Source organism: Equus asinus, chromosome 8, assembly GCF_041296235.1.
Source record: "Equus asinus isolate D_3611 breed Donkey chromosome 8, EquAss-T2T_v2, whole genome shotgun sequence".
Taxonomy (NCBI): Eukaryota; Metazoa; Chordata; class Mammalia; order Perissodactyla; family Equidae; genus Equus; species Equus asinus.
In genome coordinates, this window is record NC_091797.1 from 28,253,577 (window position 1) to 28,273,664 (window position 20,088).

Here is a 20,088-nt window from a genome sequence, read left to right on the forward strand (position 1 = left end):
TTTGGTTCTTTTTTATAGTTTCTAGTTCCCTGTTGAATTTGCCCATCTGTTCATTCATTGTGAGTGTATTTTTTAAGTCCTTGAACATATTTATTATAATTGCTTTTAAATCTTCATCTACTAGTTAAATATCTGAGTTATTTCAGAATTGGTTTCTATTAACTGCCTCTCTTTTGGCTATGGGTCACATTTCCTTGCTTGTTTGCAATTTTAGTGGGTTTAAAAAAAGTCTTTTAATACTGGACGTTGTAGGTGATACATTGTAGAAGGTCTAGATTCTGTTGTCTTCCTTTAAAGAATATTTATTTTTAGCACGCAGTTAACTTGGCAGGCATAAAATTCCAAATTCCATGTCCTCTGAGATGGGCAGCAGCTTAAATTTCTGCTCTGTTATTTCAGCTTCCACTTGTGTTTTTCTGGTTGTTTTCTGCTGGGCTCCTTCAAATATCCCTGGCACATGTACAGGTCAGAAGTCAGCCAAGGATTTGGTCAAATTTTACATGTACTTTTAAGAAGCCTTTGTGGCTTCTTCCTTACTTGGGTTTCCTTTCTAAAGCTCATTCTCTGACTTGTCAAACCAGTAAGACTAGAAGCTCTGTGCTTGAATTCTGGCCATCCCATGTTGCATGCTCGGATAGTGCCTTCAGGCAAAAATCCTTATAATCACTAATCTTACCCTCTGCCCTTCCCTTCTATCAATGGTTGAATATCCTCTGGTTTCTGCCTGCCTTCATTTTCTCCAGTCACTTCAAATAATTGCTTTTTTTAAAAAAATTTGTCTGGAGTTTATAATTATTATGGTACAATACAGGCTACTCCACCACTGCTGGAAGCGGAACCTCCAACTTCTGTTTTAAAACACTCAAGTGAAGATGTTGACTTGTCTGAAATTTAGAGGAAATATCCAAGGGAGAGATATACATTTAGTATTCATCGACGTATAGACAGTATTTAAAGCCATGAGAAGAGAAGAGACCATTAAGAGGTGAGCAGGAATAGAAAAGAGAACCAAGAATAGAATGGGTTTTTTAAAAACATTAATTGAATCCTCATGAAATCAACAGTAATAACAGATGCCTTTTATCAAACCCCGTGGAGAAGACTTTCCATGCGTCTCGTTGAATTCACTCAACACTATCACCAGACAAGAAACCGAGCCTCGGAGGGAAGCGGTTTGCCCACGGTTACTCAGGAGGTGGACGAGAAGAAGAGGAATATCGGGAGTGGGTGAGAAGAAGACGAACTGGTGAAGGAGACTACTGAGATGGAGCACGCGGAGCCGCGGGAGGAAACTCAGGGGAATTTTAAAAACTCTCAGAGACCCAGTTTCCACATTTATAAAATGGGAATAATAATTACTTTGTAATTAGTTTGAAGATTAGAAATAACATATTTAAAGTATCCGAAAGAGTGAGCCTAGAAAACATGCAACAAAGGATATCTATAATTCCTATGTGATATTCACCATATTTAGCTTTTTTATTTCCTGCAAATAGAGTGAAGCTCCTGACATTCCTTACCAGGGGTGGGTAGACATAGGGACGGAAAAGACTGAGAGGATCCACGAGGAAGAGGACAGACGAGAGAGGGAGGGGCCTTCAGGAGGCCCATTCAAAGTGGACTTTGTGGGTTGACCAGCCTCCAAATGGGCGAAGCGAGAACTGTTTCCCAGGACCCCTGGACCCCATGTGTTTGCATGACGGGTGACGGACTCTCCTGGCTGTGGCAGTAACTCCAGGTCCTTTCAGGGATAAGGGCTCAATCCACACAAAAGAAAGAAAACCTACAAATGAAGTCAAAAGGTAGAGCTTTTATTATTTATCATTATTATTAATTATTTTTACTTTATTATGTTATTTAGTAGATTATAACCCAAAGTATAAAATATATATCTATGAGTCCATGCTGATAACAATAAATTGCTGAATAAATCTATACAGAAGAACTCCAAATAATTTTTGTAGATCCTTGCTCCTCCAGCAAGTGGAACACAACTGCCCCTCCTTAAGGGTGGGCTGTACTTAATGACTTGCTTCCAAAAAAAATAGTATGAAAAAGCAGGGACAGTACCTTTGTGCTGGAGAAATCTGGCAGACACGACCTAGCTGGGCAGTCAAGGATAACATCAACAGTGATGCCATCTTGATAGCAGGTACTCTTGATCTAATGTGACGCCAATGGCATTTATCTCTGTGGTCTTCATCCCCAAAACATAGTGCCCCAGTCTAGTCATGAGAAAAACAGCAGACAAACCCCAGCTGAGAGACGTTTTACAAAATACCTGACCGGTACTCTTCAAAACTGTTAAAGTCACTGGAAACAAGGAAAGTCTGGGGAACTCTCACAGCCAAGAGGAGCCTAAGGAGACGTGTGGCATCCTGGATGGAATCCTGGAACAGCAAAGAACGTTAGGCCAAACTCAGGAAATCTGAATAAAGTATGGACTTTAGTTAACAATAATACATCAACATTGGTTTATTAATTGTGACAAATGTACCATACTAATGTAAGATGTTAATAATAGGGGAACTGAGTGCAGGGTATATGGGAATTCTCTGTACTCTCTTTGCATCTTTTATGTAAATCTAAAACTATTCTAAAATAAAACGTTTATTTAAACTTATACATATATAACTTTTTTTTAAAGATACAGCTTGAAACTGGACACAGAGGAGGTTTTTGGGAATCATTTTATTCCTGATTTTGAATGAGGCGGCTGAAGTCATGGTTTCACTGTAAAAAAGGACAGGAAATAGGAGTGACAGGTGTGGACAAAGACAGAGAAGCGTGCCAATTGGTTGGGACAATGGAAAGGTCTCAGAGACGGACAGAGAGAACCACATCTCACTCATCCCACCTATTTTTTTTTTTAACACTTTATTTTTTCCTTTTTCTCCCCAAAGCCCCCCAGTACACAGTTGTATATTCTTCGTTGTGGGTCCTTCTAGTTGTGGCATGTGGGACGCTGCCTCAGCGTGGTTTGATGAGCAGTGCCATGTCCGCGCCCAGGATTCGAACCAACGAAACACTGGGTCGCCTGCAGCGGAGCGTGCGAACTTAACCACTCGGCCACGGGGCCAGCCCCCTCATCCCACCTATTTTTAAGAAGGCACGTCCTCAGTCCGGGGTTCGCCAGTTCGGATCCTGGGTGTGGACCTATGCACTGCTTATCAAGCCATGCTGTGGTAGGCATCCCACATATAAAGTAGAGGAAGATGGGCACGGATGTTAGCTCAGGGATAGCCTTCCTCAAAAAACAAGAATAGCGGCCAGCCCCGTGGCCGAGTGGTTAAGTTCACAAGCTCAGCTTTGGTGGCCCAGGGTTTCGCTGGTTCGGATCCTGGGTACGGACATGGCACTGCTCGTCAGGCCATGTTGAGGAGGCGTCCCACACGCCACAGCTAGAAGGACCCACAACTAAAAATATACAACTATGTATCGGGGGACTTTGGGGAGAAAAAGGAAAAATAAAATCTTTTTAAAAAAATAAAAGAAAAGAAGGCACATCTAGGCTGAACATATTAAAGGAAGTAGTTAAACTGTGGGCAACACTGGCTTAAAAAATGAAAAGGAAGGAAGAAAAGAAGGAAGGGTAGAGGGAGGGAAGGAGAAAGACAAAGTGGGAAGGAGGGAGGGAGAGAAAGAATTTCCTTTTTTAAAAATTACTCTTACTTAAAACAACTTTCCAGAATGTTAGCACTATTTCACAATGAAGACATCTCAGTTTGGCAGCTTGATTGATTTCCTGATTTCCAGGAAAACTGAGCTGTCATCTGGTTCCTATTTGGCTGTTTACTGACATGAATACACAGTTCTTACAAAACGCGAAATGGCTGCTGAAGAAGGAAAATTTAATTCTTTCTGACGTAGGGCTCCAAGCCCCCCACTGTCTCAGAGATGAAGAAACCCAATGGAGAAACGTTCCTTCTCTCGCGTAAAGAAGAGGGGGAAGAATTCCAGAGGATTCGTTCCCTTGGGAGTTTTCACGTGAACTGAAGGTTCTGGACCAGGCTGGCGGGCGGGGAGGCAGATGGGAATGAGCAGGGTGCATCTCCGTGGTGCGTGCATGTGATACCTACGCAACTCAACCGAAATCATGAGAGCAGACGTTCTGGCTAGTATTTCCTGGTATTCCCAGGAGTATCGTCATCGTCAACATGTGTTTTTGAGCACCTCTTGGCACAACCACGACAATAAGTAAAAGCTGTTAACATTTACTGTGCACGCCGTATGCACTTTCCCCTCACCCGTCCTCTGAGGTAGGCTGTTCTATTATTCCACTTTAGAGAAAGAAAATGAAGCTCAGAGGAGTAAAACACCTTCCCCCCAAAAATGGTGTGATGGTTAATTTTCTGTGTCAACTTGGCTAGGCTACGTGCCCATTTGGTTAAACTCTAGTCTAGAAGACGCTGTGAAGAATTTGTAGATGTGAGCAACATTTACAACCGGTTGATATAAGTAAGGCAAATTACCCTCCATAATGTGGGTGGGCCTCATCCAATCAGTTGAAGGCCTTAAGAACAAAAGCTGAGGTTTCCTGGAGAAGGAATTCTGCCTCAAGATTGTAACATAGAAATCCTGCCTGCATTTCCAGCTTGCCAGGCTGCTCTGAACTGATTCCTTAAATGCCTCTCTCTTTCTCATAACCCCGGGTCTTTCTGTATGCAAGCCCATGCTCTCAGCTCCACACTCTGCTGCCGCCCAGACCCTGCAGGAGAGGCTGCCATTACCAGGGTCGTAATGTAAGCCCACAGCAGCTGGGACCAGACCTCTCGAGGACCTAGCGAGGGAGGATTTAACATGAGGAAGACCACGTGATTGGAGAAAACTGCTTTTGAGAAGGAGGAAGGGAAGCTGCCAGGGAGATGGGGTAATCAAGGGAGGAAGAGGATGTGGTAGAAAAAACAATGGTCAAAGCTTGGCGAGTGCTTCTCATGTACAAGGCATCTTTCTGAGTGCTTTCCTTATAGTAATTTCTTTAGTATTATTATCCTCATTTTATAGATGAGGAAACTGAGGCCCGAGGTCAAACGGCCGGTTAGTGGCAGAGCAGCAGGCAGTGTGCCTCCAGAGCCCAACACTTAACTCCTATAATACACACACAGGGAAAGAACAGGGTTAGATGGAGGGGCCACTCTTCTGATGGAGGATAAAAAGGAAAGGGTCGACTAAGCTAGAGTTCCCAAAGCCAAGGCCTATTCTATTGGGCTGATGGAAATCCAGTTGTTACTGGGCGTCCTCCTTGGAATTACATGAAAGCTCTGGGACCTTATGGACCTCACGAGGAAAGCCCCTCTGATCATCAGTCTCTGCTTAAAACCACTGAGATGCTGTGTCAATCAAGAATTCGTGTGCTATACAAAAGAGAAACCCTGAGCGACAGTGGCTTAAGCTGCAAAGGTATTTGGTTACTGTGCGTAACCAGAGGTCTGGAGGCAGACAGTCCTCAAAGTGGGTTTCAGAGCTTCCTGATGTCTCCAAGGATTCAAGATCTTTCCATCCTTTTTACATTCTATCATCCTCAGTGTGTGGACTTTTTATCATTAGACTTCATTCCTCATGGTCACAAAATGGCTGCCTTAACTGCAGAGCTCACAAAATCATCTTCAGGGCAGATCGCAGGTGCAGACCACAGGGATCTCTTTCCCAGACTTCCCCCAAGTCCTCTTGGTGAGAACTGAGTCCTAAACCAAACACTAGCAAAGGGAACATGAGCTCACTTGGTTTAGAACAATCATAGGTCACCACCTGGGGCTGGAGGAGAGGCCCACCTTCCTGGGCAAGCTGCAGCCTGAACAAAATGTGGGTTCTTTAAGGAAGAAAGGAGAATGGCTGTTGGGTAGGAAACCAACCAAGTCTGTCACAGAAGACCACTGTCCCAGTCCACAGGGCTCTTGAAGATCCATGGTTCTGCTGCCCCAGGACACACTTGGGACATGGGGATTTCAGCCAAGACCAGGAGCCCTGTGTTTAGGGTCCAGCCTCTCGGAGCACCCAGCAGCCTCTTCCTGAGTTTTGCCAGGGTGTTGATGGGGAGCTGGGAATGGTCCCAAAAGAATGTGGGCATGAACAGGCCTCTACCTCCTTCTGGTCAGGAGAAACCGCCCAGCAAAGCCACACGGCTCCCCAACATTCTTCCCTCCCCTACTCCAACCCTTTCTCCTCCCGGAGTCCTAGCAAAATGTTCTCAAAGGTGAGACCTTGGGGAAAACAGAGAGAAACAAGTGTCTTTGTGGTAGCTTCTTCTCTTGGCCAGTTGACACAAACCTGTCTCAAGGCTGGCTATCTCTATGCCTGTGGTGGCTGGGGGACAGGGGCAATAGTGCAGGGAGAGAAAACCACACATTAATCTCAATAAGTGCTCATGCCACTGTCTCCACAGAAGGAACGGTGCAGCGGTAGGTTGAAGATGCGGGCCCCAATCTCCACGCGGGGCCCAAACGTCTCCATCGGTAAAATTGATTAGAGGGAACGCTGCAGGGCGGGGATGGGAGAATTCCACCTGATTTGCAAACTACATGTAGGGGCCTCGGCAAATTGCCCAGCAAAATGCCCCATTCCTTCCTACCGGGAGAGCAAAGCTGGGAGGCCCAAGGGACCAGGGGGGTCTATGTGACGTAGGCTGCCAGACGCAGAGCTGGGCACTTCCAACCTGGCTCCATGATCATATAAGGCAGGGGAGTGGGGCAAAGATGATGGCGGGGTAGGGGGTTGGTCAAGAAATAGCAGAGGATGTCTAAAGTCACATTTTGGTGTCCAGAACAAGGGTTCTTAACTAGTGTCCGTGAACCATAGACTGTACGCTGTAATTCAGAGGTCCATGAACTTGGACTGGAAAATATTACAACTTTACTTGTACTTGTCTCCATTTCCTCCTATGAACAAAGGCAGCAAACTCCAGTGGCATCAGCTGTGCCAACAGAAGGCACAGAGCCACTCACTCCCAGTACAGTCGCTGCAGACATCTTGAAACATTGTTTACTCTCATTTCTGTTTCAAAGCTACGGCAGTTTATTAGCTCGTTACTTTTAAACTTTTAAAGCTTGTTACTTAATGTGTTAATAAAAAAACCTATGTATTACAACATCACACCTTTAAATATTTTCACAACTGTGTTTCAACATAACTAGCTTCCTTTGTAACCCTGTCTATTTTATTTTATCCGTATGAAAATATTATGTTGAGAAGGGATCCATGGCACAAAAAAGGTCAAGACCCCCTGGCCCAGAGTGAGGGCAGCTGCCCAGCTGAGCAGAGGCTCCTGCAGGAGGAACCGGATGAGGAGTCCACCAGGTGCAGCCCCTGCTCCGGGGAATCCTGTGTAGGGGCGGGTGAGGCAGCGACAGCGACAGTGACAACCCACTGAGATCTTCAATTCGACTGAAAGGCTTTGGGCCTCTGCTGCCCATTGTGAAAAAGGAGAAAATTTCCAGCCTCTTACTTTAAATCACAGGGGGACTTGGGGAGAATGAGGATGGAGCCCTGAGCTCCCGGCAGATACAGGAAGGGGGAGCATCCCAACACTGGATCCTAGGAATCGGTCCAACTGAATTTAAGGACACAGAAGCCAAGAGTGGGGAGGAGAGGTGGGGAGGGAGTCCTCCCTCCTGAGCTGTGGTTGTAGCGCTGCTCAGGGAAAGGAGAAGAAAGTCTCCCACACTCTCGTGGAGAGCAACAGCTATCTCAACGTGCCAGGCAAAAGTGGAGCAAGCACCGTTTCAGAGCGGCCTCCAGCCTCACAGGTTCTGGGCATCCGTGCACACTGGCTCACCCCTTTGAGGGCGGTTCCCCCATCTCTGCCTCCCCATGGCTGCCTCTCACTGGGAGCAGCGCCACCCCCAATTCCTGCCAGACAATCCTTGTCCTAGGTGAGACCGATGAGCAGGCCCCAGCTGTAGGCCTCAGTGGCCTTGGGAGAGGAGCAGCGCCACTGTGCAAGGACACCCTTCATTTCACAAAGGAGGGAGTTGAGGGCACAACAGCTGTCACTGAGCTGCCCCCGGTCCCTGTGTCTGGCTTCCTTGTCTCTGTTAAGACCTTGTGAGCTGCCCCACTGGCCACAGGGCAAAGCCCAACCTTGTCCACCAAGGCAGGGGGCACAAGACCTGCCCAAGATCCTACAGGCCAACTGTGAGAGCAGCCGGGCCCAGATCCCCAAGGCCCAGATCCCCCAGGCTCAGCCCTTCCGTACCTCCCTCCCCAGCCTGAGAACGGACCCGTGTCCTGTCACTCTGGCCATGTGCCCATGAGGTAAGGCCAGAATCCATTCCCACCGGTCAGCACCTTCACCTCCCTCCGGAGAAACTTCCCAGGTTTGAGGTAATTGTCAGGAAGGAGCTGAAGTGACACTGGGAAGTTTAATTCTGGGGGATGGATTGGAGGGATACTGAGGGACAATGGGGAGAGGCCTGGGGGTCTGAGAGCCTGGACATTCTCAGGGGAGCAACTTGATGGTGCGGGCCAGGGCCACTCACTTCTGCTTCCTGCTGTGTTCTCTGCTGCCCTTGATACCATGCTGGTCTGTCAGGGCAGAGAAATGACTGACAGGATCCTGGGACATCACTTATTCATTCACTCGTTCATTCCTTCACAGATATCTGTTCCAAGCAGGGGCTCACAGTGTGCAATGGGGAGGGGAGGAAGAACCACACACTGTACGTGCTGCCCACAGGGGGCCTGGGGCAGCACGAGCTCCCTCACAGAGGAGGATGGAGAACGGACTGCTGGGGCAGAGGCCTGAGGCAAAGTCTTGAAGGATAAAGAGGCTTTTCCTAAGTGAGGAGAGGGATGGAGGGCCTTCCAGGCAGAGCCTCTGAAAGAAGCCCGAGCTCCCGGCCTCCTTGGAGAGAAGCCATGTTGGGACCTGTGCACTGGGCTGCACGGGGCAAACAGGGCTGTGTGTGATGGCTGTCGGAGAAAATGGGGTCCATGGTTAACTACATTTGGGAAGTTCTGGATTAAACAATATTGAACAGACCTCTTTACTACAGGACTTGTCAGAGCCTTTAACCTGTTAATGTCCAGAGTGAGCCTCACAGTGTATCTCAAGACTGATGGTCCATGATAGGCCACGCTGGCATAGGAATCTAGGAGGCAGTGGGAGTTGATGAGGTTAGAAGAGAATGCGAGGGGCTTTGAATGCCATACCAAGAAGGCTGGACTTTTTCCTTGGGGCCAGTGAGGAGTCTAAGGCCATTAACTGGGGGATCCAGACTCAGGGACCCAGGGCAGTTTCAGCGCTACGGCAGGACTTGGTCAGCCCCTCCTCCGCCTACTCCTCCCTCCCTGACAGCAGGGCCACGCTGTGGGAGAGAAAGCAGAGTCCGGGGACACAGGCTGCAGTGAGGGAGCTCAGAGAGACAGGCCGGAGGAAGGCGGGGCTGGGCAAGCCTTGAACCCAAGTTTGGGTTAACAGCCTTTGGCCCAGTGTCCAAGGCTGCTCCAGTTCAAATCCTGGCTCCCCGACTTCCGAGTGGTGGGCATCTGACTTAATCTCTCTGGGCCTCAAGCTTCTTTTTTTTTTTATAAATAGACATTATTTTTTAGAGCAGTTTTAGGTTTACAGAAAAATTGTGCCAGAAGTACAGAAGGTTCATATCCTTCCTCCTCCCCCGGCCCCACGGTCTCCCCTTGTTAACATCTTGCATTAGTGTGCTACATTGTTACAACTGGTGAGCTAGTATCAGTGCGTTGTTGTTAACACTGGGCACTGTACAGTTTCACTGGTTTTGACAAAGGCATAGCATCGTGTATCCACCATTACAGCATCGTACAGAATAGTTTCACTGCCCTCAAAATGCTCTGTTGGAGCCTGTTTGAACATCAGGAAAATGAGAGTGTGAAGCTCATCTGAAGCCCCTCAGCCTCCCAGGGTGGGTTCTAATTGAGGTCTCGCGACAAATTCAGTGGTATTGAAATCAACTAAACGTTTAGAGTAAACACGGCCTGATGCCCATCAGAATCACTGGGCTTGGGGTGAGGCGAGGGGGTCCTCATGCAAGCGTTCTAGGGTCTCAATCTCAACCTGCTAAATCAGAATCCCTGGGGTGGGGCCCAGGAATCTGCATTTTAACCGGGTCCCAATGCGCCCAGGGCAGGAACTACAGGCTCCTGACTCCTTGTCATGGGAATTTGTTCTCCCAAAGTTTCTCAGACCTAAACAGAAGGATCCCAGCCATTGTCGGGTGAAAGCTCAAGAGAGCTGGACCATTCCCAGGACGGGGAAGGAGCGCAGTTTTCCGTCAAGCCTGGAGAAAGCCCCTTCTGCCTTCCGCAGCTCCTAGTCAACAACCCGCGGGCGTTTCGTATCTTGATTGCTTATCACTCACCCAAAATAACCCGCGTGCAGTGTCTCACCAGCTGCAGCTCTCTCTGCAGCTCCCTTAATTTAGCAGCCAGACACGTTCAGCTCCGCAACAGAGCACAGGCCGAGGAAGGGCCCCCCGCCCGTGGCCATCTGTAGGGAGTTAAGCAGTGTCTCCCCAAAATTCATGTCCAGCCAGAACCTCAGAATGTGACCTTTTCTGGAAATAGGGTCTTTGCAGATGTAATTAGTAAGAATTGAGTTGAGATCATACTGGGTTAGGGTGGGCCCTCAATTCAATGACTGGTGTTCTTGTAAGAACGGGAGAGGCCAGACAGGCCATGTGAAGACATAGGCAGAGAATGGAGAGATGCAGCTACAAACCAAGGAACCCCAACGACTCTGGCAGCCCCAGTAGCTAAAAAGAGGCAAGGAAAGATACTTCTCTGGAGGGAACCTGGCCCTGCCAACACCTTGATTTCAGATTTCGAGCCTCCAGAGCTGTGAGAGACTACGTTTCTGCTGCTTTAAGCCCCACCTCAAACCTCGTTGGTGGTGATTTGTTACAGGAGCCCCGGGAATCTAATACACCATCATTGCCGTAGACCCCCGCCCCGGCTCAGCCCACCCCCAGCCCCACTACAGCAGGAAGGAAAGGACCCCACACACAGGCAAATCTCCAGAAGAGCATTTTAATGTGGCCAGTTATGATCGGAGCTATTTTCTCCCAACCAACATCTTTGAATTCTGCATCTACTAGGTGCTTCCTGCACAAGGACGAGGGCCCTCTGTCCTCCGCTGGGAAGGCTATAATCCAAGAAGGGCTGAAACCTGGTGGTGACAAATAAATATCAGTCTGAGGGGCAGTGTTTGGTAGGTGCTGCCATGTGGCAGTCCCCAGGCTCAGCCAAGGGTCAGGCAGACGCGTCACTGGAGCTTCATGCCACTCCGGCGCCGCGAGTCCTTCCGGGCGATGGGGCTGAAGTTCACAATCTCCTTGTAGATGTGCTCTGAGAAAGGCAGGGGGGCTCAAGGTGAGGAGGGGTGCTGAGAGCAAGAAGAGCCCACCCCCGTCCTCCCCCAGATACAGCACGGAGCAGGAGGTCAGCCCAGGGAGAAAGAAACGCACACCCACTCAGAGAGAAGGAGGCTGCGGTCTCTAGGGGGCCGTGGGCCCGGCTGAGGCCAGGCCTGGAAATGAAGGAGGCAGAGCAGAGAGGGGCTGCAGGCAGGGAGAGGAAGGAGCTGAGGCCGCGGCTCTTACGCTTCCATTCATCCACCGTGAGTTTCTCGTGTTCTAAGGAATCATCGAATGGCTGCTGGGCCTCTGTCTCCTCCTCGGGGTCCCGGAAGGGTTCAAAGAAGGGGTGGGTGAGGGCCTGCGAGGCCGTCAGGCGCTTGTCCACATCCAGCTCCAGCATCTTCTCCAGCAGGTCTATAGCTGCAGCAACAAAGCATGAGCCTCACACCCCAGGCCTGGGAGGAGTAGGTGTCCCCCATCCCCCGTGTCCAACCCCCCACCCCCAACCCGGGGACAGACACAGAGGCCCTGCGGGCAGCAGGCCCCAGGACTCACCCTGGGGGCTGGCGCGCGGGAAAAGCTGAGAGAAATCCTTCTTGGGGCTCTGTGGCAGGGCCTGGATGTAGGATTTGGCCTGGAAGAGAGAGAAGCACTGAATAATCCCCAACTGTCAGCCCCTCAGGGCTTAGGCTGTGGGGTATAGAGCAGGGACTCCGGAAAAGGCCCAGAGCAGGGCTGAAGGCTCAGGTCAGAGTCCAAAGTGGGATGATGACGAGAGCACCTGCAGGGCAAGGGGAAGGCGCAGTTGAGCCCTCCTCCCCAAACCTGCAGGCCCCTGACCCCTGGTCAGCCGAGGCCCCTTTGCCGCTCACCGCTTTGTCCTTCAACTTCTGCACAAACTCTGCGCCCGGCACGCCGGTCACTTTCAGGATCTGGGTCAGCTGGTCCAGGTCTCGGCAGCGGGTTAAGGCTCAACCTCATTCTCTGCTGGTGGCTCCAAAGCTGCCCTTCCCGCTGCCCCCAGCCTCCCCCCAGGCACTGTGGCGGCCATCCAGGCTCCAGACGGCCGAACTTCCCGCTTCCGGGGGTAGAGGTTCACCTCTCAGGACTCGGGTCTCCGGAAGGCTTCCCACCTGCCAGGCTGGGCTAAGGGTCCCTCCCCACAGATTCTCCTGGATGTGCCACCTTCCCAGCCCTCACCCCATCCAGTCACCTTCATCCGTTTCTTTGTCATCTTCCCCCAGACCCTGCATATTCTCATCAACGCCTGCACAGTGCACACAGCAGTTCAATTAGTGTGTGAAGTAGTTTCTACACGGTGGTAGAATGACACGTTTCTAGTTTTCATCATTTTGCTTATCTGCATTTTAAAATTGTTCTACAGGGAGCATGTATCACTTTAGCACTAAGAAAAAAATATTTAAGTAATAAAGTGTCTGTTGAAGGAATGAATCCCTGGGTGGTTTGGCTTTTCCAGCAAAGGATACAATCTTTCCCCTTGAACAGAGTTTTCCCCGTCAGCATCTCCGCCATGATACAGCCCACAGACCAGATGTCCACTGCAGAGGGCAGGGGAGGACGTGTCACCTGGACTGGCTGACCAGGACCCGGCAGTTGGTCAACCCAGAGTAACCAAGATGGCCTTGGGAAGCTGCCAGAGGAGACCCCCAGCCCCAGGCCCCTCCCCCAGGCAGCTGACCACTGACCAGTCTGGTTGTAATGCATCCAGCTGAGGATCACCTCAGGGGCCCGGTACCAGCGGGTCACCACGTAGCCAGTCATCTGAGCGTCTGCAGGCCGTGCTAGCCCAAAATCCAAGATCTACAACTCAGGGACACAGGGAGAAGGAGCTCGCTGAGGAGACGAGGCTCCCGGAGCAGCTTCTGGGGCTCCCAGGGGAGAGGGGCCCACCCAACCCCAGACCCACCCTGCTCGGACCTTCTCACCTTCAGCTCACAGTCCTCGTTCACAGCGAGGTTGCCGGGCTTCAGGTCCTAGACAGGGGAGAGAGTGAGCACTGGCTGACAGGCAGAGACGGGAGCTTGTCCCCGCTCGGCCCCACCCAGCATGTGTCCTTGGCCAAGCCCCTTCCCCTCTCTGGGTGTAGGTCTCCTCATGCATAGCCTGAGCCTGGACCAGCTGTCCACTAGGGCCCCTCCAGCTCTAAATGCTCCTGATTCTTGGAGCCTGAAACACCCAAGCTCAGGGCTGGCTTTGTTCACAGTATTTCCCCGGAAAGTTCCCTAGAACACAGCAATTCTTCCGAGCAGGCCTTCCTGGGCCCAGGCAGAGGCTGAAAAAATCCACATTCCATGCTCCGGAGGATTGTCCCCCCTTTCCCCCCCTACCCCACTGTGGAGAACCCTTCCTACCCCTGAGGACGGAGCAGGGAAAGCACTCACCCTGTGGATGACCCCAGCTGAGTGGATGTACTGTGTTGGAGAGAGACAAGGGTGAGTCCAGCGCCTTGGGTTTGCATACTGGGTGTTTCAGGCTGGCTCAGAAACCCCCTCCACCCTGTCACAGTGCTCTCCCGGCCCCCAAGAACTGGCCTCCCCCAAACCTCAGGTCTCAACATCAAGGCACCCCCCCTCTGCCGTCTTCAGGCCCCTACCCACCTTAAGACCTTTGAGCATCTGATACACCAGGTACTGGATCTTGTCCTCACTGAACTCCATCCCCATGATCTTCTGCAGGTCCGTCTGCATGAAGGGCATCACCAGGTAGCTGCAAGGCACGAAGGCTTCTGGAACAGTCCCCCCCCCCCCCCACCCGGCCCCAGGTCTGAGCTCAGAGGAGGGGCGAGGGGCTGGAGCAGAACAGAGGCCTTAGAGATGACCTCTGCGCGCAAGAAGAACCAGCCCTGCACGGGCCTCCTGGCTCCTGGCTCCCAGCCTGGCCACAGCGGCCGGCCGCCCAGTTGGCAGAGTTCAAGGTAAGCACTTCAGCTGGAGCGTGCTTAGGAAAACCAAACGGGAGCAGTGTTCCCTCCCTTCAGGGGTGCCCTCTCCTTGCCCTCCTCCGTGCCCCACAGAAAGCCACAGCTGTGAGTTAGAAACATCTGCCAGTATTTCCTTCTGCTTCTTTCCAAATATTTTCTCCCAGAGAGGGTCATGCCCGGCTGAGACGGCGTCACCAAAACTGTCTGCCCTTCCAAGAAGGAAACAATAAAACAATTTCCAGGAGGGTGGAAGAAGGAAGAAGGAGGGAGCTGAACCATTGCACCCTCCCATGTGATTGTGAAACAGGTCAGGTCAGCAAAATGTAACTGTTACTCAGGGTATAACAGCAAAGTCCAGAACAAAAAAGGACAAAGATTGAAAAAGGAATAGTAGAAAAAATAATAAAAAGGGATGTGGTGGAGGCCATCTCCACGAGCCTGTGGCTTTTTGAAGGCTTCTTCTCTCTGACCACACCCCCTCCCCCTTGGGGACCCTGCTCCATGCACGACCCCCTCCCCGCCTTCGTCTTTCACCTCCACATGGACCCTGGTTCTTTCTTCTCTGCCAACAAACTTGCTGAAGTCTCACATCGCCTTCCCTTGACCTTGTTTCCTCAAGTAACCGCCCCTTCTCCTTCTTTCCCTCCCAGACCAAACTTCTAGAAAGAGTGGTCCACACTTCTCGACCCCATTGCCTTAACTTCCAGGCCCCTGACGGCCTGGCGTGTGCTGCCGCCCCATCACCCAAACTGCTTGGATCAAGACCACCAATGACAGCCCAACAGCACCCCCTCACCACCCTCCCTTCTTCCTATCAGACCTTTTGCAAAGTCTGACACTCCCTCAAGACTGGCTGCCGATTCTACCCCTCGTCGGGCCCTCTCAGCTCTTCAGCTGCTCGTCCTCTTGTCCCTTCTCTTCCACGTTGCTATCTTAATCAACAGCATCGCACCAGGTTCTACACTAGCCTGTCGCTGGGTCCGGCTGTCAGCCAAGCGTGATTATTCTGGCCCAAATCCACATACTTGCCCAGACCTCCCCAAGCTCCAGATGTATTTGGAATTGCTGATTAAACGTCGAATGTTCACAGGCTCTTCAAAAGCGAAGTGTCCAAACTGGAGTTCATAATCTTTCTCCCAAGAGCTGTTCCTCTTCAGCCTTGTATTCCAAGCAGGAGCCTGGCATCCCCGACCTACGCCACCTCTCCCAGCCACTGCATCCCAACGCATATGACCTTCGGACAGTCCTGCCTCCCGACAGGTCTCAAGTCTCTTCTCGGCATCCCGTCACCTCTGCTTTATTTGGATGGAAGTCTGGGTCTCGAACTCTACCCTCAAGGCTCTCTCTCCTCTCAGAGCTGCTCCCTGCTCCTTTCTCGCTGCCACCAGAGTGCATCTCCAAAATCTGATCAGACCACATCACCCCCCTGCTCGAAACCTCCACGGACTTGAGGCTGCCTGTGGGCTCAAGTCTGAACTCTTGGCCTTATCAGACCCGCCGTCAGCCTCCACCAGCCACACTGAACTTCTCCATTCTGCCTGAACAGTCCAGTCTCTTTCATGCATCACGGCCTCTGCCCACGAAGCTCCTTCTACCCAGGGGCCCTCACCCCCTTCCACCTCAGGCAAACTTCCACTCATCCCGCAGGACTGAGTTCAAACGCTGCCTCCTCTGGGAAGGCCCCCAGGCAGTCTCCAGCCCTCTTCCCAGCCTGAGAACATTGACCACACTACTGGTAGGGGTCATTTAGAAACTGTGCCCCCACCCCCAACTGAGCGTCTGGCCGCTTTACATTCTCAATGCTAAGCCCAGCAGCTGGCATTATAGGAAAAAACTCCATTCAAAATTATTGCATTACATTTAAAACAAAAGCATCCTAACAAAGAGACCTTCAGCTGCATTTGAAATAGGATCAAAAAAAAAAAAAATCCACTCTCCCAAAGGTTCCTAAATTTTAGACCAGGTGTCGCACTAGCGAAGCCATGCATTTAGCAAAAAACTTTTCTGGTTCTGTATGATGCTGTCAAACACCCCAGCAGCCAGAGTGACCAAGGCTTCCTGATCCACGCTTCAAGCTAGGAAGAGCCCCAAAGTCCAGACCCACCCCTGGGCCCCCAGGGAGTGGGGAAAGCCCCTCCCACTTCTTCTTGCCTTTCTCTCCACCCTTGCCTGACAGAATCTCTCCAGAGAGAATTGCACCAGGACTGCCAGGGCGGGAAGCCCCCCTACCCAGAAGAGAGAACGTGGACCCTCCCCCAACTTGCTCCCGAGTGGCAAGTAAGACCTGCGAATGCCCTGGAACCCAGTGCTGCCCGACTCACAAGTCGTGGAAGCTGCGCAAGGAGGAGGCTGGGGTGAAGACATCCAGGAGCCCAATGACCTGGGGAGAAGGTTGCCAGTGAGGGCTGGGCAGCCCCTGCTGCCCTCTCCTCCCCTCCCCTGGGGCCCCAGCCATGAACAGGACCACCCACCCTGTCCTAATACACCATTTCCAGCAGGAGGCAGGTGTCCAGCCTTCTTGGAGCTGTAGGCTGGGCAGAGGCGGAGGAGGAACCCCTTTAACTGGGAGGGGGCTTGTAGTGCACAGTGACGGAGAGTCAGGCTGGGGAGAAGGGGAGGTGGCCATTCCTGTGCTCACTGCCCCCAAGTCTGGTGTTCAGGGCAAGCAGCACAAACCCACCCTCAATTCAAGCAGGGAGCCACATGGCCAAGCCTTCCAGGCTCCCTGCCCTTGACCTTGGCTCTCCTACCACATCCATCCTCGCCTGCCAAAGGGCTGGTTCCGAGCCAAAGGCAAGATCACCCCAGGCTGGAGGCCACGAGGAGGGGTGCTGCTGAAGAGGAACAGGGCTTCAAATGTGCACAATATTTAGAAATCATTATTTTAAATATTGCCTTCCAGTCTAGGTACCCTGGAGCAAAGCCTGGTTACCAGGCCCAGCACGGAGCCACGGGTCTTTCTAGCCATTTCTATCAGACAGGACTGCCTAATGGTTATGCACTGAGGCCTGGCCCCAGGCCACCTAGGCTCAAATCCCAGCTCTGCCACTGACTAACCAGACAACTGTGAGTCTGTCTGTGCCTCCATTTCCCCATCTGTACATGGGAGTACCAGTACCTGTCTCACATGATATTGTGAGGATTTAATGTCAGTTTACACTAAGTCCTTGAGCAGCACTTGGCACATAATAACTGCTCAGTGAGCATCTATTATTATTACTGTTGTTGTTGTTGTTATCAGATCACATGTGGAAATAGCATTGACCAGGATTCTGGGCACCAGCTCTTAGATCTAGAACAAATGACAAGTTCCTCATGCCCATTTCCTCATAACAGTGAGAGGGTAAGTTTGCACCTCACCAAGCTCAGTCTGCTCCACTGCCAAAAATACCCTTTGCACCTTCCTGGGAAGCAGGCACGGCAGGTCCCGGCACCTCATTTTAACAAATGGGAAGAAGGAACAAGGGCGGGAGGAGCAGGGAGGAGATGCTCTTCTCCTGGCCCTGTCCTGGGCTCTCTGCACCCTCTGTGCCATCTCTGGGCACGCGGAGGGGCCGGTCAGACCCTCTCAGGGCCCCGCGCCCTGCCCTCCCCCAGCAGCGCCAGGCCCAGCCTACATTCTCATGCTGCATGTGCTTCAGTAGCAGCAGCTCTCGATAGGCCCGCTTGGCAAAGATCTCCGACTGGAAGGGCCGGCTCAGCTTCTTGATGGCCACCTTCTCCCCTGACCGCTTGTCGATGGCAGAGCTGCGGGGGCACAGGCAGTCAGCAGCTCTCCGCCGGGTCAGTGCCCCCTCCAGACCCTGGGTGTTGCCTCCCAGGCTGCTCCACTCGGGAGAGTGGAGGCCGTCCTCGCCCCAGTCCCTCCTGGCCAGCAGGCTAAGCTGGGAGGAACTGATGCCCACCACCTGGAATGTGAGGGGGCAGCCCGCAGCACAGTGGGTGGTGGGGGTCGAGGAGGGAGGGGGCAGACACTGAGAAAGGGGCACGGTGCCAGGGTCAGACCCAAGTCAATGCCAACTGGATCCAGAGGCGGAGGAAGTCTCACTCTATGCAACTCGGCAAGTCACTTCTCCCTCTTTGGGCCTCAGTGTACCCCTCTGTAACAATGGGGATTCGCCCGGATGAACTCTGGGGTCCCTTGAAAGTTCAAGTCCTGGAGAACCAGACCCAGTCCTAATTCAACCCACAGAGACCCATAACTTCGAGGAGAAAAGTGAGATGGCGCCTGGGGTGGCCCCAGGCCAGCCTCTAACCGCCAGAGGCTCCTCGCGCCTCCTCTGCTTCCCTGCCCACCCCGCCGCCTCCTCCCGGCTCCACGGGCTCGGCCCAGGAAGCGCCCCGGGAGGGTCTTCCAAGCCCACCGGGCGCTGGGCTTGGGGTCCTCGGTCAAGGTGGCGGGCGCGCGGCCCCGAGCGCCCAGCAAGAGACGGGACATCCGAGGCTGGGCGGAAGAGCAGAGAAGGTGCGCTGTCCTGCCCGGGCTGGTGGGGAGGCGTCCCCTGTGCCCCGCGCCTGGGCGCCCGCCGCCCGTCCGTCCCGCGCCCCCCGGCGGCGCGCAGGCCCGGGGGTCTCACCACACGGCGCCATAGGCCCCGGTGCCGACGTGCGTCGGCGACACGTAGGTCTTGGGCAGCTCCCAGGCGGTCTTGTTCACGTCCTGCTTGTAGAAGCCCCTTTTCCGGCTGAGGCTCATCCCGGGCTCCCGAGCTCCGCGGCCCCAGCGCGGCGGCTGCGTTCGCGGCCCGCGGGCTCCGGCACGGTCCTCGCCGCGGTCCCCGGCGCGCCCGCCCCTCCCCTTCCCTCCCCTCCCCCGCGCCGGGCGGGGACCGGCCCGCGCGCGTCCCACCTGCCGGCTCGCCCAGGTGCGCCGCGCGGCCACGCCCGGGCCTGCTCGCCAGCCCGCCGGCCCAGGTGCGCGCCCGCCGAGCCGAGCAGAGGTGGCAGGTGAGCCGCCCTGCGGGAGCCAGCGGCTGCCGGCGGTGCTGGGGCCCCGAGCAGGGGCAGGGCGGCACGACGGGGCCTGCGGCTCTCTCCAGCCCGGCACGCTGGAGGAATTGCTCCCCGGAGATTTCGAGGACAATTTCGGAAAAACCAAACCCCACCACTTTTTGATTACGGAAAGTTTCCAATATACACAAAAGTCGACAGAAGAGCTCGGGGCTTCTCACAAACGTGCACACGAATCCCCTGGGAATTTTATTTTATTACAGTGCAGATCCTGATTCAGTCGTTCTGGGGTGGAGTCAGGATTCTGCATTGCTCACCAGCTCCCCGGCTGGAGGGCCTCCGGGACCACACGACGATAGTGAGGCGCTGATGACCCTGCCTGACCCCAATCCCTCAGGTTCAGCAATTACATCAACTCTTAGTCAATTTTGTTTCATCTGCAGCCCCATAATTTTGAAGCGAAACCAAGGCATCGCATCATTTCATGCATAAATATTTTTTGTATCTCTAAAGAAGGATTATTTTAAAGATATAACCACAATATTATTTTTACACCTAAAATTAATAACACTAATTCTATAATATCAAGTATCCAGTCCAGGTTCAAATTTCCAGTCTTGAACACAATTTTTGCTGGCTTCCTAATACCCCATGAGGGCAATGACAAGCTAGGGTCTTCTGCCACCTGTGTCTGGTGGCTTGTGCAGCCTGAAGAAGGTTCTGTGCTCAAATTAAATCACAGAGGAGCCAGCCTGTGACCTAGTGGTTAAGTTCAGTGTGCTCACTTCGGCGGCCAGGGTTCGGTTCTGGGCACAGACCTACACCACTTGTCTGTCAGTGGCCATGCTGTGACGGCAGCTCACATACAAAATA

The 20,088-nt window shown here is 52.5% G+C and overlaps 1 protein-coding gene across 14 annotated transcripts; it reads right to left on the reverse strand.

Moving 5' to 3' along the window:
• Nucleotides 1–10,979: 10,979 nt before the first annotated feature.
• On the reverse strand, nucleotides 10,980–19,063 carry MAPK13 (mitogen-activated protein kinase 13). Of its 14 annotated transcripts, none has more exons than XM_044776551.1 (13): nucleotides 18,843–19,057; nucleotides 17,883–18,012; nucleotides 16,737–16,867; nucleotides 16,550–16,645; nucleotides 13,943–14,051; nucleotides 13,727–13,756; nucleotides 13,271–13,318; nucleotides 13,031–13,145; nucleotides 12,812–12,883; nucleotides 12,197–12,276; nucleotides 11,880–11,958; nucleotides 11,568–11,744; nucleotides 10,980–11,313 (listed from the first exon to the last, which is right to left on the reverse strand). In XM_044776551.1, the coding sequence occupies exons 1-13, from the start codon at nucleotides 18,959–18,961 to the stop codon at nucleotides 11,231–11,233; spliced, it is 1,269 nt and encodes a 422-aa protein (XP_044632486.1). In that variant the 5' UTR covers nucleotides 18,962–19,057; the 3' UTR covers nucleotides 10,980–11,230. The 14 variants fall into 14 exon arrangements, with proteins under 14 accessions (XP_044632486.1, XP_070371115.1, XP_044632487.1 ...); XM_070515014.1 differs by having other exon boundaries at nucleotides 13,943–14,026; nucleotides 16,587–16,645; nucleotides 18,843–19,014; XM_044776552.2 differs by lacking the exon at nucleotides 16,737–16,867 and having other exon boundaries at nucleotides 16,587–16,645; nucleotides 18,843–19,063.
• Nucleotides 19,064–20,088: the final 1,025 nt, after the last annotated feature.

Excerpts from the sequence above, each read along its gene's own strand:
- MAPK13 (XM_044776551.1), bottom strand. The coding sequence starts at position 18,961 with ATGAGCCTCAGCCGGAAAAGGGGCTTCTACAAGCAGGACGTGAACAAG. Across the intron at positions 18,013-18,842 it reads GGGGCCTATGGCGCCGTGTG|CTCTGCCATCGACAAGCGGT; the intron begins GTGAGACCCCCG and ends GTGCCCCCGCAG. Across the intron at positions 16,646-16,736 it reads AAATGGTGTATTAGGACAGG|GTCATTGGGCTCCTGGATGT; the intron begins GTGGGTGGTCCT and ends CCTTCTCCCCAG.